Genomic DNA, 24,668 nt, shown 5'->3' with positions numbered 1-24,668 from the left:
AATCAATTAAGAATTTTTCTGGCAGAATTGGGGTGGAGACGACTTATAAATTACCATAATCCATCAAATAGTTGACCATCATCCCAAATCCGCTCTAATTTTGCGGCAAATAGATGGGCAAAATAATGGGAATTTAGCCATGGATGGTTTCACCTTCCGGCTGTCAATCTATCTGTCGTACTCGCAAAATTTATTATAAGACCAAATCGGCGTACCATGTGCCCATATCTCACCTCGCCCAAGACGATGGGTTGCCTAATAGATCCTCATTACAACCACTTTACCCTCTAATTTGTGGCGGTCTCATGTCTCCTCCTGCACCGGCCCACGGATAAGCACCTAGGGCATTGCGCTGAACCTGCTCCGCGCACGAGGTGTTCCCCACCTCCGCGGCTGACGATTTGAAGGTGGCTCAAATAACGCGGCAGAAAGAGTTGTCTTGCCATCGTTGCTTTACTTTTTATTTTCTCCTATTTTAGCTGACTGAGGTAAGCGAATTTATTGCTTTTGACCTTTTTTGCAAATTAAAAAAAAATTTTTACCGAAATAAAATATTATAAAAGTTTAACAAGAACTTTTATTTTTTTGTGACAAAGTTTTCCCATTCAATTTACCTGTAAGTTCTATGATTTTCCATTTTACTTAATTTTAAACCTTAAATTCAAATTCAATTTCAAATAATTTATAAACGTAATATTGTGATTAATTCAAAAATTCGAAAACTAAAATTGCAACACATTTTGTAGGCCTGATGAGATAGGAATAAAGTTAAAGCTTTCGAAAAGTCGCAGACAACATTGTGTTTGAGATACTGCTTAAGAAGAAAAATCAAAAAATCCAAAGAAAAATTGAAAATGTACTGGTAAGCTGACCAAGCTTACGGGAGCTGTGTTTCTTTCAGTGTACCAATTTTGTGAGAGCAAACTAGAACGCAAATTAATTTAAATACGCGCAAAGTCGGGAAAAGTTGAAAAGTCATACCGTAAGAAATCTTTGAAACGCCATATCTCGGGAACGGCTCCATAGATTTTCGATTTTGAGCTATCGTTGGAAAGGTCTTAACCTCAATTATAACATATTAAAATGTGAAGTAAATCGATAATGGCATTTTCGAAAAATTCGAGTTCGAAATTTTCGAAAATCTTGATTTTGACTTTAGCGCCTCTCGCGGTCATTTCTCGAAGTTGCAATGTTCTAGACATTTGTAGGGTTTCACGAAACCTTTCATTTGCGCTTGAGTTGATCAAAATCGGACTTGTAGAACCCGAGATATAACATGCTAACTTTGGAAGGCTATATCTCGAGAACGGCGACATAGATTTTCTTCATTTTAGGCATGGTGGTAGATAATATAATCAGCTACAATATATAAAAAAATGAAGCAAATCGATAATGGCGTTTTCGAGATATTCATCGAAAACTCATCGAAAATTTTAATTTTGATTTTTGGCCCTCTAGTGGTCACTTTTGAAACTTCGGATGTTCTAGAGAGTTGTAGGGTTTGTTGAGAGCTTTCATTTGACCCCGGGTTGATCAAAATCGGTCAAGCCGTTTTCGAGTTATGGTCGATTTTCGATGAAAAATTGTGACGGCCATATTGACTAAACGGCTTGACCGATTTTCGAAAATGAGGCATCGTTGGAAAGCTCTTGATGGCCCCTACAACATATCAAAATTTCAGCCCTCTAGCTATAATAGCGGCTGAGATATAGCGAAAACAAAATTTTGAGGTTATCCAAAATGGCGGACGCGGGGGTGGGGGGTAAAATTTGACATCATAATCGGATGTCTTCCAGTCGACTTTTAAACTTTGCCGTTGACCGCAAGTCTCTATCTATTACCGTTCTCTTGCAATTTAGGGTTGAACCACGGCGGACGGACGGCCGGACGGACGGCCGGACGGCCGGAAAAAAAAATTTTTGGCGCATACGTTTTTTGGAATGTGGGGACCCTAATTCGTGCTCATCCCAAGTTTGAACCCGATCTGACGACTTTCGATTTTGCTCGGTACACAAAAGCTGTGTCTGAAAGAAACACAGCTAAAAAACTTCAATAATTTTCCTTAATCTTCTCATCGACAAAATAACAATAAAAAAATTCAAACATTTTTAATTAAAATTTTTTTCACAGCAAAAATCTTTTTTTTTTGTAGAAAAAAATCTTTATTTCAACATCTTTGTCTCGATTTTTTGCACGATATTTAAACAAAATCTCTTTACTATATTTAAATGCTGAAAATATACTTAAAAAAAAACAGTTCGAAAAGACCCAAAAAATTCTTCGGAGGATTTTTTTCTGAGTTGGTTCCGAAGAAAAAATTTTCTAAAGGACAAAGAAAACATTGTTGAATAAATTATAAGGAACCTCCGTGGGAAGATCACCAGTATGGACGTGTCCACAGTTGCCCAATGCCATGGGATTGTTTGTATCCGTGAGATCCATGGGATCCATGCTCATGGTACCCGTAGGGAGTGCTCTGGAAGTGGTGGTACTGAGCTGGAGGGCTGGACTGCACGTTAATGCCATTGTGCTCGTTGTACAAGAAAGCTTTGGGGGAGTAGGTACTCTGTGGAAGCCTCACAGGTTCAGGCTGAGAGATAATGTGGGTGCTGGAAATCTCATCGAGATGGTTGAATCGTCCGTGGATTGGACGCCCCTGAACGTCACAGATTGTACCAGCAATGAGTCGATGCAGTGGGGCGTAGAAGATGCGGAAGTTGGTGTCTTTGTAGTCAAGTTCGGCGAGCAGGAAGTTTGGCATGCGGTCAGAAATCACCCAGACATCATTGTTAAAGTCAATTTTCACATCAGCAGGGAAACTGAGAGCCTCATCATCGCGGTCCACGACGTCGTGGTAACGAGGGGTGTAGGGCAGGGAAGCATGCCAGCATCCTACGGCATTCTGATCGATTAAATTGAACAACATAAGGCCATCATTGCTCATCACACGTGACGTGGTGTGTCCAAGTGGGGCACGTTCCTCCAGGAAGGTGAAATCATGATAGGAGTCCTCAACGCGAGTTTCATCCCGAAGGATTTTCGTGGAAACCGCAAACTCACGATGGCTAGCCAGAGGGCTGAAGAACAATGTCCTGAAGCCGTCAGGATTGAATGGGGACAGAGCCAATCCGAAGATTCCTTCCTCACCCCACTGGAAGTTCAGCCCACCAATATTGAAGTCCCCACGGAGAGGATCAGGGAAGAAGTAGCTGTGCTCAAAGCGCCATGACTTATTCTTCTCCCACGAATAGACAACAAGACCATAGCCTGGGTGAGTAATAAAGGGAAAAATCATATTTATGTTAGCACTTCCTCCTCTTTTTAAATTATGATTTATGTTGGATTTATGAGTTGAGTAATTAAAATAGAGATTTACGATGTTCAATTAAAAATGTTGGGTTTATGGCTCAACTCGCTAAATTTCGCTTTTGAGCCACTAACTGCGCTGCCAAGATGCAAAAGCTCTCTCAAAGTTGTTTCCTTTGCGATTTTTTTTTGAAAAATAAAAATTAAAACATAGCGCAAAAATATTTAGGTCAGAATTTTTCTTTTTGTATCTCAAACAACATGTCTAAATGCAAAATCAGAGATATCAGAATAAATGCAAATTAATGTTAATGCACAAAACTAAATTCCTATGTCACAAAAAACATTATGTTTGATATTTCTGTATTAAAATAAAAAAATCTACAATGATCGAACGTGTTAATTACAATAATTTCGCAATAATACAGCTGGAATTACCTGAATTTAATATCTTTCAACCACTCTCGCGGGCAACGCTTGATTTCTTTTGCGTTGGCACATTAGCTCTCTTACGCACCACGCTGTTACAATATTTACCGACTAATTGCGTTCCTGCCCTTCTTATTTTCAAATAATTTTCAAATAAAATCGAACATATTGCAACACAACGATGCACGTTAGAAGTGATTGTGGGTGAATTCACGAAAATAAAAAAAACTTCATTGTGATTCATTTTGTTCCAAATTTGACTTACCCAATTCGTCGGACATATAGGCATAGGTATCCTCGCAGGTGGGTCCAATATCAATGGCAATGTTGGCAATGAAGGTGTTCATATTGGTGTCCTCAGGTCGGAGAACGTAGCGCCTGATGCGTCGGTTTGTGCCCAAATCGAAGACATTGAGAGCATATGGGCAGGGATTCCTCGTGGTGTTACCAATTCCCAGAGTTCCCGTATCCAGGACCCAAAGCCTACCGCAGACATCAGCCTTGATACGGTACACAGTATTGAGACCATTGGGACAATCCTCAGGTGCATTGGACTTCCAATCGGGGTAGGGGATGAGGGCTGGGGAACCTGATGGTGTCTTGTCGAGATCAATGTACGTCAATGTGGCGGGAATTCCTAAAGAGAAATATGACAAATTGAGTTTGCCGCAGAGAATTCATTTGTATCAATTTCAGTGACTAGACATGGACGTGAGGTAATAAATTAAAACTGCACTAATAGAAATAGAAAGGTGTTTTCGCAAAAAGCGGATTTAAATCATTGATCTCATTGATTCACATTTTCTAGTTCATTTGAAAAATAATATCACATTTTATTATTTAATTGAATAATTTACCAATTAATTGAATTATTAATTAGATACTTAATTAATTAACGCTTTATTGGATTTTAAGCAAATGTAAATAGATTAGAATAACTACAAAAATTTTCTTAATACACCTTCTAAAATTCTAGAAGATTATGAACCATATTCGTATTTTTTTAACACATCAGGAGTATGGTTCATAATCTTCGGGAGCGTCGATATATATTCTCAGTGTCTGATTAAAATAAAATGTAGCTCATAATCTCTTCAAACCCATTTCGAAAATACTAAAACTTTATTATACTAATTAAATTATTTATAATTTAATTAATAAGTTTAAAATAATTTTAAAAAATGACTTTAAATTTTTTCTTAAACAATATTTTAGTAATGGAACAGATCTTTATCCTCTAATCTGGGCAATTTGTCAAAATCGGATCGTTTAACCGATTTGAAAAAAAAAAATCTATTATCTCTAGAAAAAGAAATAAGTTTGGCTTTCAAAGTAATTTTTTTTGCAAAATAATATCCCAAAACTTATATAATTCTTTATCTTTTAATTTTTTTATAAATAAATTTTTTTGATACCTTGTTAATTCTCTTTTTAAATAAATTGAAAAGAGTTTTTTTTAAATGCTTGTCTTTTGAACGGGCACATGAAATTGACGAAATTGGGTCCTATTCAATGACTAATGAAATCTTTGAAATCTATAAAATTTGTACTGTTTCATCGATTTGAAAGATTTCTTGGTCGCAGAATACGATCTATTCTGTAAAAAAAAAGTAGGGGCCTAATTCGTGCTCATCCTAAGTTTGAGCCCGATCTGACGACTTTGAAGAAAGAATCACAGCTAAATCGTGGTCCAAGAGATTAGTCTATGGCTTAGTATTGGCTTTGCAGCTATTTTGTGCCAATTTAATTTTCTAAAACAGATATATTTTTAAAAGTTTTACAATTTAAGGACCTTTTTGTAAAAAAAAAACATTGAGATGGTGTCGCCTGGTTAGACGCTACTACTTTATAATTAAAATAAAAAAAAATCTCAAACTCTAACAGTGTCCATAAAGTAAACACTAAAATATTCTCCAAGTACACAACTTTTTGCTTTCATCGATCACTTTCTGTTTTTATGTGTTCATATACACACTACTTTTGATGTGTGACACACCACTCAAACGCTATTCAAATTAAAACCAGCCCGACTTTTTGCCAAAGTGCCTTCTCATAAATTGCAAAACACTCTGAAATGTAAAGTTGAATAAAATGTAGAGCAATATAGTGTAAAGTCGCATTATATGTTTTTAATTGATTTTCGCCCAAGGGGCTAAACCACCAAAGATGTGGGTCCAATGTTTTCGCACGTTTGTTTTTCCCGCCCAGATGGCCCGATATGGGCTTCAATTTTATTCCTTTCGGCACGCTTGAATTAATTGGTGCACTGAAAAGGGTGAAGTTTTGGCAGTTAAATGGCAAATCGGGTGAATAATCTCAAAATCACGGTCAAGTTTTCGAGAAAGGTCCCACACACCAGGTGAAGCAAAACAGTGTATAGTCTAGACGTGCACATGCTTTAATGTACATCGTGCTGAACAATAAAGTAATTGAGACGTGAAGAAAAAAAAAGGTGTATAGAAAAATATTTACAACCATTATGCAATTTGATGTGAGCAAGGTGAATTATTTGGAATATATAGCGACTCTCTTCTAAATGTAAAAGATTACATCTCACATGCGCACAGGTTCCAACAAAAACCATTATATTTGGTGCCAATCTCGATTATTTGAGGTCAAGTCTCGAAAATTGATAGTGAAAGTGAGATCACAATTTAATTACAAACACGGTATTTAGTTCAAAATCACTCCCACTAATTTATACGTAAAAGAGAACAATTTATGAGGTACAAAAGGTGATTTATTATTTTGAAATTTTAATAGACCACCAAAGTTGAGGAAATTGAGGTAAAAACTTCGAAGGAAATCAAATTGTGAGACATTTTAAATGCAACACCTCATAAAGAGTAATTTAATCACTCTCTGGTGGCTCTAAATTAAGCATTTAATTGTTGGAAATTATACAACAAATTGTAATTGATTCAAATTACATGGGAAAAGAACTACTTAAGTTGCCCAAAGACATAGTTGTGGTGAGGAAAGGCTTTTTAGGAAGCCTCAGGGGAAGTTGATTGAAGAAAATTGATACTTGGATGTCAATTAATTTTTTTTTCATAGGAGAAATTAGGCAATTAGATGGAGAATTAAGTTTTAAAAGTAAACAAAATTAACGGAAAGATTTTATACTGTTCAGGTACATTTTTCTTTCAATTAATTAGTTGCATAATTCAATGGGAAATTGTATATCTTGCACATTAGACATGATAGAGAATGAATTAAATTATTCGTGAACTCTTTAGAAAAGCTTTTAATTTATAATAATGTTCTAAACTCTTAAAAAAATCGTAAAACACTATAAAACTGTTTTCTCTAAAATTAATTACTTAATAAAATTCCTAAAATTTCCTGGGTATAAGCTTTATTTCAATGATTAAAAATCTTTCGAAATTTTTAATATTTTCTAAAGTTTTCAGTTCTCTAAGAAAGAAAATGAAAGCTGCTGTGAAAAATAATTCCCTTCACGAAGGACAATCTCCAAAATAATCGGTTTTAATTTAATGTTCAAATTTTAGAAATGAACCAACTTGTAATGAGTCATTAATCTTAAATTTTGGAATGAAGAAAAAAATATCAAAACAAAGCGACATTAATGTGATCAAAATCTGCATGACCAATAAATTAATTTTAGAGGAAAATCCGTGAACTACATTTTATTTACATTTGATTGGCACCGAAGGTAAAATTCCTTACTTTTTTGTCAATTTTTTTAAACGTTTCTGAACAGTTGTTTGTTTTCTTTATGTTCTATTTTTGTTTTCTTTCTTAATTAAAAAAAAATCTTACTCATATAATCTTCTTTATAGCTTTTTTATTAAGCTGTTAATTTTAAACGTTATATATATTTTTTAGTTGATAACTGTTGAATCCGTTATATTAAAATGGAAAACACGGAAAATGTCTTTTTAAACACAAAGAGTATTTTCCCGTATTTTTCCGCCAAAATATTTTTATTTCATCTTAATTAATTAACTTGTCTTAATTAATGCATTTTTTCCCTCATACGTGTCACCGGACACATAAAAAGACGATTAAGTAAAAAGTTTCCTAGAATTTTTCTTTTCCCTAAATGCCAAAAACAATAAATCAAAATGCACTGCTCACGTTTTCTACTCTACAACATTAATTTTCCTATTTAGCCCAGCCTGATGTACATAGAAAGAGCACTTTCAACTTGTTTATGTCCTCGTGGGTGGGAATTATTTTATTATACTTTCGCAACACGTCAAATGTGAAAATTTATTCAATTTGTCAAAGCACAAACTCACGAGGGCAAAATCACAGCTAAAAAGTGCATAAACAGCTGTAAGTTGAGACTCAAATTGTGCAATTAGTGTCATATTTAACAAAATCCATGCAACTGAAGGAATTTTGCTGAGCAAGAGTAGAACTCACCGTCCTTCCATCGTGGCACTGAGACGAAGAGTTTATTGCCCCAATGCTCAATGCCCACGGGTAGGCCATTCCTGGGGATGTAGTCACCCCTAGCGAGAGCCCTCTGCTTCAGTTGCTCATTGGGGAAGACAAAATCCAATTCTTTCCAGCTAAAAACTTCCTGGAGCTTCGATACACCCTCCACACTGTGGCAAATCACAAAAATCACAGCTAATGCAATGCACCTCATTGTAAAGTTGACTACGGAAAAAACAATTAATAATCCTTTAAGCACTGGGAGGAATCCTTGGAGTCCTCACTGAATTAATTGTCACAGCACTTCCTCCGGGCTTGCAATCGCGCAATGTTGTACGAGCTTCACGAACCAACTGATGCCACAAAAGCGCTTTGCACGGTGTTATATTTAAACCCCCACCCGTGTATGAATTTTGTGAGCCTCACCACCATGCCAGGCTGTCGATTGATTGCCACCAAAGTCTCCGGCTGGCAAGAATTTGCGCCACAAACCCCCCTACGCGATTGAAAAAAAAATCCACTCAGCAATCGATCACCTGGAAAAACAAGCAAATTCGGTCAAAAGAAAGGCGCCTCCAGGCAATAAAAGAAAAATGCCCGGGAATTTGCACGAATTTCGTAACCGTGTTAGATGCCACATCGATTAGAATAAGAACCAAAGCACCTATGGGGAAGCTTCACATGGCGATGAGCATGAGGTTCAAGAGCACCCGAGTGCATCGCTATGTGTGACCTTAAGGAGGTGAACATTTAAATGGTAACTTTTTCAAATAACTTCCATTCTACTGCTAATCATGCGTTACATTCGCGATTAACCTCATTCAATGGAAAAATTGGGAGTGTTGAGCAATTTGAGATTAATCGGTGCGATAGGGAAAAGGACATTGCGGTGGCAAATTATTTTTGACGTGCAATGAATGGGTCTTTTATAGCTATAAACTCATTGTCTGACAATATTGGGTGGAGTTGTTTAGTAATCAATCGATTTTTTTTTAATTTTTATTAATTTTTTAGGGTTGTTCTGTAATAGTTTAGGTTGATTTTGAGAAATTTCCATTTTCCTATGAGTTTGAATGCGAGATAATTTGGAACAACACAGTAAAATATAAAATTTATTTTAAATGAAAATTATTCTTCTTTCTGATTGGGACTGAAATAAATATGCAGCACCGTGGTCTTCTTTATTAATTAAAAGATGAAAAAATACAATAGTGACGTTAACTTTTGTATTTTTTGGCAAAAAACAAATAAATTTTATTTGATATATAGAGAATTCTTGAAAAATTGTGTAACGTAAAAAATATTATTTACCTTTTCAAAAAAAAACTTGATCAAAGAGCAATAAATCTTAAAATGAAAAATAGCACAACGCGAGTAGCAAAGTCGGTTACCCTTTATTCCCTTTTATATTAATTAGAGAAATAAAGTTTCAAAGAATAAAAAAAATCTAGGCATGATATTGAGCATAATGCAAATTCCTTTTGCTTTTGACCATCATAAACTTTGGAGTATGGAAAATTGTAAAGTTGTGATGTTGGTGTGTGATTAGCAAAATCCGTATGCGTATTCACGCAGTTTCATCCAAGGTTTAGCCTTTCTTGGAGCATGAATTATTTAAATCAGATCAAATGTGCTGCCGGGTGAAATTTTATTGACCTCTTTTGGTCTTCCTGTCCACTCTATGCGCTTTTTCAGCGCTTTTTCCTGCTAATTTGTACATCATTTTTCTTCATTTTAGAGTTCACAGCAGATGATCGCATTCCTGCCAGTGCATTTTTCCTTGCCTTTCATGGATAATTATTCAACAATAAATATAATGTTGTTAGTGCTCTGTTATAGCATTCAATGCCTTGATAATTGCTTTTACTTTAGACGCAATTGGATCGTTTTTTTTTGTCACCTACGAATGCTTCCAAAGAATGCTTCTATGTGGTTTATTGGGGGAAATTTCTTACAAATTACGTGTCACGCATGGGATAAACCACAAAAAAAATTCGGAAATTAGCCATCAATCTTTTTTTTTTTAGCTCTGAGTTTTTCAATTAAAAAATAAACGTAATTATTTATTGAGACGTGAAATATTGCGATTCATTTTTGTTTCTTTTTCTTGTTGTAGGAAAATATGAATAAGCATTTTTTGTGAATAAGAAGTGTTGAGTCGGTGGTTTAATTTTAAAATGATGTGACTTCTAGAACCAATCAGAGTTGTTTAATTAATTCTTTTAGATTTAGGTTTTTTTTTTTGAAAAGATATCTGTAGAAAATTTTCCTTTTATTTATCTATATAATAAAGAAAGGATTTCGTTCCTGTACAGCTATACAAATCTACACCGTTGGTCCGATCGTGATGAAATTTGGTACAGAGACTACTGATACCAGGCGGTTTTTACCAACGATATTAATTTTCCCCCCAGAGCCCCCCTTCATATAGCCCTCATATAAAATTCATGCTTTTTTGACTACTTTTTGAATTTGGCGCCATAAATGTTGTGTGAAATTCACTTTTTCTCTTTGCAATATCTGTTGGAGGTTTTGCATGGCCCATCTATATAATAAAGAAAGGATTTCGTTCCTGTACAGCTATACAAATCTACACCGTTGGTCCGATCGTGATGAAATTTGGTACAGAGACTACTAATACCAGGCGATTTTTACCAACGAATAAATCTTCCATTAAATCTATTTCAATTCGTCACAAATCTCTTCTCTTTTAATTTGCGCGAAGCGCAACAAATCCCCGCGAAGCGGGGCGAGGTAAATTGGAGCGAAGCGACAATTTACCTCGTAAAGAATAATAGTAGGTAGCTAGATTTTAATTTTTAAAGGAACATTTAAAGGATCTCATTCCTAATTTTTACAAAAAAAAATGAATTTAAAAAACTTTTTTATTTTCAATTACCGACTGATTAGTTTATTCATAAAACTGCTTCCGACCGTAATTCCTACAAGTTTTCAGAATACTGAATAAGTTATGTCGTGGAAAATCTATTCACGCCCTAAAGAGAACAAATATTTCCTTATAATGAAAACAGCTCTCCACCCAGAGGTGTGAATTACTCTAAAATTAAAGACCGAGGAATATAAGTTAGAATTTCTTCATTTTGCCACAAATTTATGCACGAAGAGGCTGAAAGGGAAGCACATTTATACTCATTAAAGGCAACAAATTCATTCATGGAATTTAATAGCCCTGTCAGCGGAAGGCAGTATCCAGTTAGAACTTTGCATGATAGTTTTAGGTTTCATTTTTTTTTCAAGTTACATTGTGTTACATTATATTTTACTAGGTTTTCAGCGCTAAATCGTTTAAAGGTTTTGTGAATAAAATTAATTCTTAAAACACGAAGGTATACCGCTTATGGAGTAAGTGGAGCAGAAAGTATTTGGTAAATAATTATATACAGGTACGTGTTTGATTAAATAATTTGTTTAATAAACTGTTTATTTTTTGTTAATATATTGAGTGTTAATTACGAAGGTATTCATTATGAATTTAAGCTCAGACTTAACAAGAAAAAAATTGTAAAATAATTTCTTTTTAAAATTTTCGAAACTGGGTTATGAAAAACTCGAAAGTTTTTTTTTCGAAATTTTGAAAACACAAACAAGAAAATATTTTGTTAATAAAAAATAACTCAAAAATTCTTTTAAAATGAAATTCTTGCTAAAATTCGATTCCTTAATTGATTTTTATAAAATTTCTAGGAGAAATGAAATTATCTTAAAATTAGAAATCTGTCTAAATTGATTAAAACCTTACTTACGTTAAGTCGTTAATCGTTTTTTAATTAACAAGTTCAGAAATCTAAATATTTTTATTTCTATTTTATTTCAGCAAATTACATCATTTTACTTAATATTTCATTATTTTTTTATGTTTATTCTACTGAAATATAGAATTTTATGAAAAACCAAAAAAACCAACTCAGGACATTTTCATAACTTAGCCGTTATGGACCTTAGAATATCGATTGTAAATTTTTCAACTCTATCGATGTCTCGACTTTTTAATTTTTTTTAAATTAAAAATCAGTAATTTTCTTCAATTTTTGTTGTCATTTATTTCCTATCTAATAAATATCTGCAAATGTGTTTCATGTTTTACAAGGCACTAAAATGATTAAATAAATTGCCAGATATGTCTGTGAGAGAGACATATCAATTAACTATAGTAGGGCATAACAAGACAGAAAATTCATCATACTTTGTCAGTCTAAATGGATTGAAAACAAATTGTTGTGCAATAAAAGTGTCTCAAAAAAATAAAAGAGAGATTATGAAATTGAATAAAAATAAATGCCAAGTCTTTAACAGTTAAAGAAAGTCAAGAGCTTTAAAATTATAATTTTCGAATTGAATTGAATTGCTTGGTTTGGAATGATTCTTATATCTATTGCAGATCATCTCAGGCAGAATTCATTCACAAACTCGAGAGAAGCTAAATACCTCCCAATGTGCCCGTCTTGTTATGTAATTATCTGCAGAATAAGCATAATTCGCGATGAAGTTATTTGCCAAATGCCGTGTCAATTTAGTCAATTTGCGATCGTTTTTTTGCCGCCTGTCGCACCTCAACCCGCCCCATTGTTCATGCCTAACACACCGGAGATTGATTGGGCGATCGTGGCTTTAGTGATCACCGAGCTTCTGGAGCATAACGCTGTCGCGATACCCGGACTTTTTGTACGATCAACTGCATTTTAGACGTCTATTGATTGAATCAATCAAATATGAATGGCATGTGCTGCCGTGAAAATTTACCATTTTGATTATCATTAACTTTGACATTGAAGTACTTTTCGCGATCCATTCTTCCAAGATAATGCGTCCATATGCGTCGTTATGTTTTTACAAAACAATAATGTACATTGATTTATTTGAAGAGAAAACAACAAAAAATTATTCATGAATAATTTTTAGGAATGGGATTTCCCATGAAGAATTGAGACAAAAGCCGCCTAGTGGCGTATTTCGTGGTCAATTGTTGAGCAATCTTACTTATTGATCGGTCGGAGAGTTTTATGGTTTAATTAGAGCACGTGAGACTGGGTCAATCTCACAGTAATCTCACTTCTTGTGCACATTACATCACGCATTTGAAACTCTTAGTACCTTCTATGACTTCACGTCCGATCTCATTAGGTAAGACGCACTGCGCGCGTAAAAGAAGTCCAAACACCGGAGAATTGCAATATTGCAATGCGATCGCTGCTCAAAAAAAAGTAATCATAAAATTTTTTTTCCTACCTTTGGGCGAAAATTAACTTCCACTCCTGCCTCCTAGAGGACACCATATTCGATGGAACTCGAAGATCATGTGTCATTGCTTTGAGTTTCTTTTTCTTTTTTGGCTTCTTTTTTTTCTTTTTCAGTGACGATCATTCCACGATCACTGCGAGAGACTTGCTCTGGGGAAGCTGTGTGAGCTCCTCTGTGCACACAACTCGGCATGAATGGAGATGAAAGAAGTGGAGATAAAAAGAAGCAAAAAAGGTTCACCATTCACATGTGAAGAGGGAATTTCTGGTTGGCATGTGAAAATAAAATTGGCGGTTTAGCGGCAACAAAAGTCACTGATGGACGCATAAATTGGCAAAAATAAATCAATTAAATAGTCATATATCACTGGGAAAGTACAATTTTGGGTCGAAAATAGATTTCAATGCCCTTGTTCAGTTGAAAATTAAATGATCGTGATCTCGCTTTTACTGATCGCGCAGTCGCGATCATTGATCTCCTGCATAGAGGGTGGGAAGTACGATCTCAATCACAATTCTTCATCCCTCTCTCCGCAAATCTACAAACTCTCTATCCGAAATTTCTTAATGAATCTGTGGGAAAGTGATCTTAGCAGCAATCATTCCGAGGATCACTCACCCAAATTATAGAGTGTGAATGCACTATATTAAATGCTACGTTCGCAATTAAATTGATAAATTAGTCTTCATTTCTCAGGACTTCCTCCCCGGATCGTCTTTTTTTTCTATCCGCGATCCACATTTTGGGATCAAGAAGTCCCTCAGGTGTAATAATAGAAATTTCTCTCTTTCTGCTGAAGAAGCCGCTACGGGGAATTTTTTGTGCCCCAACGATGTCCGTTTGCGAAACAAATTCATTGTGGTGAATGCGATAGGGTGTCATTAAGCGAAATCACAAACTCAAATATCAATTTCAGACGCAACCTGATGGATTTGGGGCACAGGAAAAGAAGTGAAATGTTTACGGTAAAAAATCGTCGATCGTCCCTCTAAATTCATTCTCGTGTCTAAGGTGCTCTGAGGTGGTGGCAACGAAATGTATCGGATATCGGGGTGCGGTTTGAATTCGAATAGGTTGGTTGATGAGAAGAACAGCTCGCCCATAGCTTAAGCAGGAATTGTTTTCATTTTTAACCCTTTCTCGTTTATTTGGGTCGTGATTTTTTTTCAAAATGTTAATTAATTAATTTTTTTTTAGTCTGAAAATACATTAAATTTGTATATAAGGGTCCAAAAAGTGCTCTGGGAAATGCCTCTGAGAGCATTTACAAGATAAATATCCTGAAACAAAGATCGAATGTTTCAATGTTTCATGTGGACAATAAAGACTGAATTCAAGGCTGGCGGTTAGTTGAAAAATTAAAAATTTAACCTTCTAGTATTAAATTTTTCTGTTATTTATACATATTAGGTCCTTAACTCTTTCGCCACTACGTAAAACATAAAAACATTGAAACATTCAGTCTTTGTATTACAATATCTATTCTATAAGCGGCCGGAAATTTCGGCGGCTAGTGGCTCAGTCAGCTGGATACTCTAAATGGATCTTAATTAAAATGTATTCTTTTATTTCTTCTATGCTTTAATGTACTTAAAAACATAGAAAAATAATTAAATTAATTTAAATCTGGGAAAGTAGAATGTTTCATGTTTAGGTCAGCGCATGACTCAATGGACATGAAAGGGATAAACAGAAATGTCACCATTGTGTTTCTTTGCCTTTTTAAAATATGAAACATTCGAGCTAATGTTTCGTTAATGATTTTTAACTTCATAACTCATTTTTAACAAATCTTTGCCTGATTTTTTTTCAAAAGATACGCGTATTTGATTATTTTCTCAAATGCAAAGTTTATTCTCATACAAAAAAGAATAAACTCATTTTATATTAGAAATATAAATAAATTTTAAAAAGAATAAAAGCTAAAAATTGAAAAACATAAGATTTTAAAACTTTTAAGTTTATAAATACACAGAAGATATGAATGAATTCGTTTCGTATTCAATTCAATCTACAACAACGGATTCAATTCATAAAAATTTTCAAACACCCTACCCCTGCGTTGATTTCTTTAGGAGACCGTGCCAAAAGAAATGGATGAAAAATGCTCTATTTCTCTGCTGGCTAATGAAGGAAATAAAGGTATCAGTGTGTGGAGTACGTCAATTCGGGATGGTAGCCCACAAGTGGCCTTCCCCCGAAAATTTCCAGCACACGAATGAAAGCCAAGAGAAAGACTGAAAGAAAATCATCTGGCCAGGGCAGGTGTATCATCGATTCACGAGACTCCATTCCAAAAACTGATGATATTAATAATGAGTGCAAGGAGCCAACAAAAAAGTACATGTGAAAAAAAAGCTCTGCAATTGGATCAAATGGAAATTAAAAGCATTTTGTCTCTGACTTTCATGTGCTAAAGATGTTTCTGATGGGCAGTTTGGTTGTGATAGAATTATAGGTCATGCGTTTTATGATTCTGCAACAATGTGGCAACATTTTAGTATTATATAGAATGCTGTTTTTTTCAACATGAGATTTTTTTCACATTGGAATTGGTTTCGGGTATTTTTTTTTCGGATAAAAGAGTGCCGGCGTGGTTGCAATTAAGGCCTGATAAAACGGCGTGCTTCTACATTTTGTATCTGGTCCGTGAGCAGGTTTGAGATGTTTAATTATTTTATTGGTGCAAATAAGGAAGTAAAATAATAAAGAATAATAATTATGGTATACTATATAAAAGACACTTTAGGAGAAGCCACCAGTGTGTGTATGCTGGCGAGGATGCAAAAAAGGTAGAGCTCAAATTGGAAGTTAGCTGGCTCCATGGAGGTTTACTTCGCGTCCAAAATGTGATCTCATTTGGGATGGATTTTTGCATAAAATGTTCGGTCGGGAGGATTGGCATGGAGGAGCCCATCACCTCTGCGCGCCATTTCTCGCACTCTCAGTGATCACAAATTATTCCGAGAATCTCACATTAATTTTTTAAGCGTTACCCAAAGAGGGCAATATTGTGAAGAATCACATAATTGGCGGAAAAGAGGTATAAATTCTCATGATTGGACTCTTGTTTGCACTAATTGGACACAACGTTTGTTTTGATGATGCATATGCGATCCTTTTGGGCCCTCCAACATGCTGTCAATAATTAAAAATTATTCAAGTATCCGCTGACTCGGGGAGAAATATCATTATGCCTAACGACACAAACCACACACTCTTTGGCATTGCCTTAAAGCCCCGTGAAAAGAAAGATCGCACCATCCGCAGCATAAGACGTTACCTACTACATACAATGCAAAACCTCGGGTAAAAGTGAAACCGAAGCGAGAGACTTTGCTTTTAACCATATAATCAGAAGCCGTTCACAAAAATTATGGAAAACACAACGAGGGGCCCCTTTTTGCGCACATCTCCTTGCCCTCTTTTGCACGCTTATGCAAATGTGTTACTATTTTGCACCTTTATTGTGCTCCTCAAGTACAACGTTGGTGAGAAATTCATCTCCTTTCCGATGCAAACTCCCGTGTTATTTGCACCACAATTACCATGTGAGACCATGGACGTCTTCTCGGTAACATCTCACATGTAGCCCTTCTGGTCCTCTGCATAAAAAAGATTTTTTTTGTGTGAAAACTCGCTTCCAAGCGATCTTGGCAAAATTTTGGGGCCAGGCGTCTTTTTTGCCGCCCTTCCACACTGCTTGATATTTTAGATAATATCATGTTTGTTTAAGGAATCGAGAAAAATTAATTTCAGTTTGCACGCAATATTTCTCAGCAAAACAAATACCGTGTCGAGAAAACCAGTGATCGAGATATTCAAATAACCACCAATTCAACCCCTTCAAGTTCTGCCTCTCTTCGTCGGCACCAAAGTGTTGGGTGCACTCCATACACATCCCGCGAGAAATTACAGTGAATTTCACGTGGCAGGACGTTCATTATGTGATGCACAGTGCTCTATGAATTCATAAATATCCCATACAAATGTGGGAATCTATTATGAGCATTAGGAGGTATTGAAGATTACAACTCGCGATGCACTAATGCCCAATTCTGGGAATATGGTGAGCTCACCTGTGTGCTGATTAACTACACCACGTCGCATGGAATTGATCGGCATGGTGGAATATTGTGAGATTTGTGACTAATTAAAATTCACAGCATGTTGGGGCCACGCCATCAGGATGGCTTCTGTGAGGCACGCGACAGTTTCACCCAAAATATTGATCGCGGCAGATGAGCTGAAAAGTGTCGCAATGATCTCTCGGATGTCGGGTGAGCAAGTCCCAAAAAGGTCCGTCAGTCGAGAGAAATTAGTGCTGAAAGTACATAAAATTATATTTGACATTATGAAGGCTTTTTTGAAAGTTTGATGGGACAACAAGTCTTGCAAATTATGCGAGAGAGACATTAATTAATTTTAATTTTATACCGAGATGATTTGTTAGAGAAAACAACCTGAATACATTGCCGTAAGAAATTTTTTTTTTAATTACAACTATAATTAATTAATTTTTCGGTTTTCCTGAGATCCTAATATACACGGCAAATTTATGAAGAAAATCATAAAACATTAATGAAAAGTTAAATATATTTTCTTTTTTCCTGGGGCCAGTTGAGAACAATAAGTGAAAATCTTTTCAGCCATGTTTAACTTCTTTAGTCAATTTTAAGCTTAGGCTTCTTTAGGTTAGAGTTTTTAAAGTTTTAGGATTTAGAATAACCTGACCGAACCTGCCTTTAGCTTAACCTAACTCTAAGAAACTTAAGCCCGGCTTAAAAAGCTATAATCTGGCTAACAAAATATGGATCTAGCCTAGGAACCTAAGCCTGACTTAAAAAACTAAAGCAAATAACCTAGGAAAATGAAAATTCTAAATTTTGCGCTTTTTTTAATTCTTAAAATATTTTTAATATCTAATATTTTTAATAAACTAATAATGTATTTTTCTAAGGCCGTATACTAGGAGTACGACTAACTTTACCCAGGTATTTTGCTACATAGCATTTTCCCACAAGTTCTCTATAAATAACCCTTTTTATAAGATCTGTGAACAACAAGACCCTCAGGGCTCTGTAAGGTTATTTAAATCCTGTCAACTTCCATTTCGATATATTGAGAAAATAACGTCAATCCGTAAGGACAGAACTGTGAGTGCTTTTCAGGTTTTCATGCGGGTAAGTGATGGAAAAGTCGCAAAGGAGAATGACAAACTAGAGCTGACATTGTCTTCCGTTTGCGTCGTTTGCACACACGATTGGACAATTTGCATTAACATGACGATCGCCTCTTGGCGGACGCGGCGATCAAATGATCAAGTGAGGTGTAAGTGCGCGATCATGAAGGAGTTTTGAGTGGCATCACCTGAACGGATGGGTGCAAAAGGTAAGACAGGCATCCCAAAATTTATATAATTGACTTTAATAATTCGATACCCGTTGTAACGCGCACCTTATTATTTTGTGATTTTCTTCAAATGTCCACACCGCGCGCACCAAAAACGAAAGGGAGGGGGGGGGCAAAAAGCCCGCGGAGCGCCCTTTTGGGTGCAAAAGAAGTTAAGATGTGATCGCGAAAAAGTGCAAGCAGCTTGATGGAATTTGTGGTGCTTATTTATGTGTATCCTCAATGGCACTTATATTGGTTTTAGTGGTCAAGTATCGCGATGAGTGATGCGCGAGTTGTTGGCTTCTTGTGCTGCAACGCCGGCCTGTGGATGACTGTGTGGATGTGGCCACAAAGAAGGTAGCGCGATTGCAAGCGCGATCGCCCGTCGCGCTTGACATCAAAACATTATAATAATGTCCATGGCTTGTTCGGCATCGCAAGTGGATTCCCATTGAACTCCAGCCACGCAGAATTAATGCTAAACGACACGGTAAATGAATTATTATCATTATGTAGTTGACTAAAGTTTTATGTAAAAAGGAGTCACTGTCAATCGACACTCGTACACCACCAAAATAAAATTTTTATTCATGCCCACCGTACAATGGGGGCGATTGTGTGCGAATGGATATGGCCATCAATCGATTAATCATCTCAAGAAATTTATATTGTGTGAGATATAATTTCCCATGTGAAAATGAAATTGTGACGTCGCACTGATCAAAATTGACGGTTTGCTTTTTGCTGGAAATAGCAACTCAAATTACATTTTTGTCCATCAACCATCGAGAGCCTCTTGTGAGCTCTTCTTCTTGTCTTTTTTTCCTCGTGCTGCCGCATCTCCATCCACCTGAAGTGGTTTTAATTATACGGATTACGAACAGTTTGGACGAGTCGTGTGTGAGGATCACTCGAGGAAGATCACACGCCGATTCACCACTGATTTGCCCCCATGATGATCATTCGGATTCCAATAAATTCCACGCAGGTAGGGCAATTAACATCCCAAAATATATAGTTCAGTTGCCACAATGAGGGATATTTTCCGCCCACGGAATGATCAAGAAATCATCAACGGGCAGTGCCTGCCATGGATTGACCTCGCGATCTCAAACCCATCGATCCTAAAATCATTTCTTTGCGATACAAAAAAAACTCTCTCTCAGAACAAAATAGTCGTGAAAAGTGTCCTCACTGCTGAAGACAAAGTCCCAGCATGACAGCCATGTCATCCTTTGTGATGCAAAGCAGGAAAAGAAAGAGAGATCTTAAGAATTCCTCGTGCGTGTAAATAAACGACTCCAATTAAAGAGCCACAGGACGAATATTAATCCTTGGTACATGTTCAACAAATTGTCCGATCGTATCGGGGAAAATAGAGAAATTGTCACCACAGTGGACACGATCCGATGCCAGCGTGTGACTTAATTTAATTTGACGGACATGTGGGTGTCTTCATTTCACTTTTATTGTCACAAAGGAGGACACTGAACGATCGAGTGTCTTGGGTGATCTTATCTCCATCGTGGTGATCATTTGTAGAGTCCTTGGAAATGCTAAAGACGAACGATTTGTTAAGCTGCCCAGACACAATAGAATAATGATCAAGTGTCCGTCGCGCGATCGTGCGCTTGCTCTCATTGATCTCTTCCTCGAAAATTAATATTTTTCTTTTAATATAAAATTCATATTTTTAAAAATTTAGGGATAACTGAGGTTGTGTTGAGTTATATTAAATTTTTGACAAGCTTTAAATATCGCAATATCTTTTCGCACACAACAAAATCCCAAAGACCTAAGGTTTGTTGGGATTAATAAAAATTACAAAAACAAATTTTGATTCCCCCAATAAAAACAATCACAGAAAACATAAAGAACAAAAAATTATTCCGTCCCCCCCCCCCAATAAAAAAATTGATATATTTTTGAAATTTTTATTTTTCCCAATTTATTAATTAAGTCATGGGATGTATTTCGTCACGTGCACGTGACTTTTCATTTTTTTGATGATGATCTTTTTTACTGAAAAAAAAAATACAAAAAATGGGCCTTATTCAGCGACCAAGAAACCCTTGAAATTCGCTTGAAATCTTGAAATTCAGTACAAAATTCAAAGATTTCAAGGGTTTCTGGGTCGCTGAATCAAGCCCAATATTAATAAAATTCCACTCACTGTAGTGGTATCAACAAAGTTCACTTACCATCCTGGTGAAGAGAAGAAGCTTGTACTTCTTCAATATAAGTCTTCAGGTCGCTCCTGCGGCGGAGGACCACAGCAGCTTTGTCCTCCGTTACGCTTCTTATGAACTCATCCATTTCTAAAGTTTGTGTTTACTTTTTCATTAAAGTCTAACATATTTCTTAGGACTTTAAGAAAATTTTCAACGTTCGAAGTTATTTTATTAAATGTTTCGGTAAGAACTTTATATTCATAAAAAGGTTATGTGATCTAAAAAAAAGCGACAAAGTTGTATCCTGGTATCGTATAATTCAATTAATTTTGAAAGGATAGATATGGTGTGATCGATGATCGTCAAAAGTTCTTTAATCTATTCTACTTTTGAGATTCTCTGACGGACATTTCCATGGGTAGGTTGATAAGAAGAAATCACGATTCCTCAAAAGTCACGATCGTCCATCATGATGATCGTGGTTGGGTCACATTATCTATACGTGCGAGGTTCACAGTGACGGACAAGCCCTTTATCACCATGAGAAATGTGCGAATTGTGTGAATGCCTCTGAATATCGCGCGAATGGTGCATTTTTTGTTGGTTGCGGATGATCTCGTTCTGGAAAGTCCATCGATCATGATCGTGACGCGGCGAGATGGGAAATGGGGTGCGATCTCTGGGTGTGTGTGCGCGGGGAAAACGGAAGGCAATTTTCAGCTCTCAGAATCCGGACGAACTCGTTGAACCACACACAATTCCGGTCAAAAAAAAAAAAGCCGCGTGACCAAATCGCGCGCGCCGTTCCAATTTATTTGGTCGTGGCGCGCGATCTGCTGCATTGGGCACATTACCGTGTGGACTTGTAAAAATCATTAAAAGTCAATGAGAGGTGAGCCCTACATGCTGCCAATTTATTTACACGGTACCGAGCAGCAATAAATGAGTGATCCTCCTGCTTGAATTAGTGGCGAAAAATACTTTTTTTTTGGGGATCTTGCGTGGAGTGTTGGAAAAAGTGGGGAAAATCATATACAACATGACAGGGAGGGAAATTGTGAATTATTTTGAATTCATTGACTGTGTTATTTAATGCAGTTAAACACGTCTTTTTCTGTCGATCGCACACCACAAGATCGATTGGGTACATGGTGCGGATATTTTATAGAGGGACCTCAGCGGTTGTAATAAATCGATGCGATCGCTGGGTGATCACCCCTTTTTTATTGCACTGAAAGCCCATTCTCAGGCTCCACCGCAGCCTGGATGCTCCTCATTCTCGCCATGTGGCGGGTAAGATTTTAAAACAGAGATTCGCACGCACCTAACGGGACACCGGTGATTCCGCGGTAGCCAACCTCTGCACCGATGAATCGTGATCAATGCGCGAATGATCGTGCGACCAAATTGCTCCATCATAATTTCGATGTCGCGCTCGACACACGCGCATTATTATCTGCATGCGGACCCCAATAATCGATACACCAGCCTCGCTCTTTTTTTTATCCTGCCCTACCGGTCACCCAATACTTTCAGGCCCCATCAGATGGGGAAATTATATTGGAAAGTTTTTCCATATATTGGCGCGCGTAATTATTATTTGAAAAGCCGGGGAAGTGCGTATGCAAATCACGGGGCAACCTGACGGCTTGCCAGTTCAGGTTTTTTTCTTTGGTACTCTCTTACTCATAAACTTGCCCAAAAATGCAATCATAACTCATTATAGTTTTACTTTTACATTCCAGAGAGCATATTATTGCGAAAAAAAAGTCGACATCGCGGAACAACAATCAAATCATTAAAGCATATAAGAATTTCTCTGTACGGCCACCGGGCAGCTCCTTAAGTTGCTTTTAATTTCTGGAACGATATTTTTCTGTATTTTGTAATGCATTACTTTTTCGGGTAATGTAGAAGTGATTTACTTTACGGGGATTAAAGTTGTTAAAATTTCACGCTAAAGTGAGATCAATCAGAAAACATCTTGATTTTATTAAAAAGAAATTACTCTGCTTCGAGGAATTTGGGTTTGATATCTTACTTTACAGTGCAACTGCTACAACTGCTACTACTTTACTTCAAAATGATGTATTATGTCAGTTGTAATTACAAATTTTACAAAAAATAGGAAAAATCATCGATGAAACATCAAGCTGGAATGTTTCATGTATTGAATGTACAAAAAATAGTACATATAGTGACGTCATTTATTACATTTCTGGATATCTTTACTGACTCTTTTCATCTGATCCTAGTGGAAAATGAAAAGTTTCGCTATTGATTTCTTGTTCTTATTTAATTCAATAATTTCGCGTATTCTGAATGTTTTTTTTTTTGTAATAAAAATTTCCCATATTAAAGCGGATAAGCTCCTTTTGCATTCAATATTTTTATTTTAATTAAAATGCATTAAAAAAAAATTAAATGTAAAGGAATCCATATAGCTCATAGATTTTTTTGTATCTAAAAGGGCTTGAATAGTGAAAAAAGAGAAAACCATAAAAATTGCGCGAAGCGCAACAAATTATCGCGAAGCGGAGCGAGGTAAATTGGAGCGAAGCGACAATTTACCTCGTTGCTTTATATTTTACACAATTATTTTCTCGTTCTGCGAGAAACCTTTGGAGATCCGAATTGGGCCAAGTTCCTCTACGATTAAACCAAATATGCCCATGATTTTTTAAATTTACACAAAATCTGTTTTCAGAAATAATTAGGAAAGTCAATTTTTGAAGGGAATTTGTGTTAAAAATTTTGAAATTTCATATTAATTATTCTAAAACTTCTTTATTTATGAATCTATTCATTTTTTTTTGTGAAAATAAAAAAAATACATGTAGTAAAATTGTTGAAAATACTAAATATAGTACAATAGACAAATTTAGGTTGAATAAATATTAGTTATACATACATATATTAAAATTATTCTTAACGGAAAAACGATTTCGCATTATCATAATAAAAAAAAATGTTGCAAACCTCCGGCGTTAGAAGGAACGATTTTATTACGTTCCTTAATTCAAAAAATCTGTCCACAGAAAAGCCTCTACTCAACCAGCGAATCTCAGTGTGCATAATGAGATCTTTGTGAACTCCATGGCTTTCGATGTGGCGGCGAAACAGTCGGTGGTTAAGAGAATTCTGACCTCCACGAATCTTATTAATAATCGCTATGATTATCTTCATAGTGGACTCAAGTCCAATTGATTTGGAGGCCAGAACTTCTTGATGGAGCATGCAATGAAGGTGCGTCACTTACTACCGGTCTTTTGTTAGTCTTCCAAAAAGACTTTTCACTTCACCTAATAAATAACATTAAAATAAAAAATAATGCAAAATATCTTGAGTTTAAAAATAGTGTTACGACGGGGTCCATCGTTACTCCCGGTCGTAGGGATTTGCCTTGGAGTTCTCTGAGTGTGGAAGGATTAAAAGATTAGATTCTCTTAACTAATTAGTTGGTATACCACAATCGTGGCATACCAAGTATTGTAATCGTCGGAAAAACCGACCACCTCAGATCGGGCTCAAACTTGGTATGAGCACGTTTCAGACATCCCACATTACGAAAATGGTGGTGGAAAATTTTTGATCCGGCCGGCCTTCCGGCCGGTGGTCCAAACTTTGCCTTTAAACTCGAGAACAGTAAAAGATAGCGACTTCCGGTTTGAAGTTTTCTATAGAAATGTGGGTGTAAAATTT

General features: G+C 36.1%; 3 protein-coding genes across 7 annotated transcripts in view; all 3 read right to left on the bottom strand.

Annotated features, from left to right (window-relative positions):
• LOC129790865 (UNC93-like protein) overlaps positions 1–24,668 on the bottom strand; it is a 1,060,245-nt gene that overhangs the window by 403,704 nt on the left and 631,873 nt on the right. The gene's annotated exons all lie outside the window — the stretch shown is intronic.
• The window catches only part of LOC129790850 (cleavage and polyadenylation specificity factor 73), a 566,536-nt gene that overhangs the window by 403,704 nt on the left and 138,164 nt on the right, over positions 1–24,668 (bottom strand). The window lies entirely within an intron of this gene.
• LOC129790877 (protein yellow) lies at positions 2,139–8,623 on the bottom strand. The gene is made up of 3 exons (XM_055828699.1): positions 8,128–8,623; positions 4,001–4,372; positions 2,139–3,267 (listed from the first exon to the last, which is right to left on the bottom strand). Exons 1-3 carry the CDS (start codon positions 8,354–8,356, stop codon positions 2,378–2,380), a joined length of 1,491 nt encoding a protein of 496 aa, XP_055684674.1. The 5' UTR covers positions 8,357–8,623; the 3' UTR covers positions 2,139–2,377.

The sequence above is a fragment of the Lutzomyia longipalpis genome, chromosome 2 (genome assembly GCF_024334085.1).
Source record: "Lutzomyia longipalpis isolate SR_M1_2022 chromosome 2, ASM2433408v1".
Lineage (NCBI taxonomy): Eukaryota > Metazoa > Arthropoda > Insecta > Diptera > Psychodidae > Lutzomyia > Lutzomyia longipalpis.
The sequence above is the reverse complement of the archived record's forward strand: the minus strand, read 5'-3'. Positions and strand labels throughout refer to the sequence as shown.

Excerpts from the sequence above, each read along its gene's own strand:
- LOC129790877 (XM_055828699.1), bottom strand. The coding sequence starts at position 8,356 with ATGAGGTGCATTGCATTAGCTGTGATTTTTGTGATTTGCCACAGTGTG. Across the intron at positions 4,373-8,127 it reads AGTGCCACGATGGAAGGACG|GAATTCCCGCCACATTGACG; the intron begins GTGAGTTCTACT and ends ATTTCTCTTTAG. Across the intron at positions 3,268-4,000 it reads CTATATGTCCGACGAATTGG|GCTATGGTCTTGTTGTCTAT; the intron begins GTAAGTCAAATT and ends TTACTCACCCAG.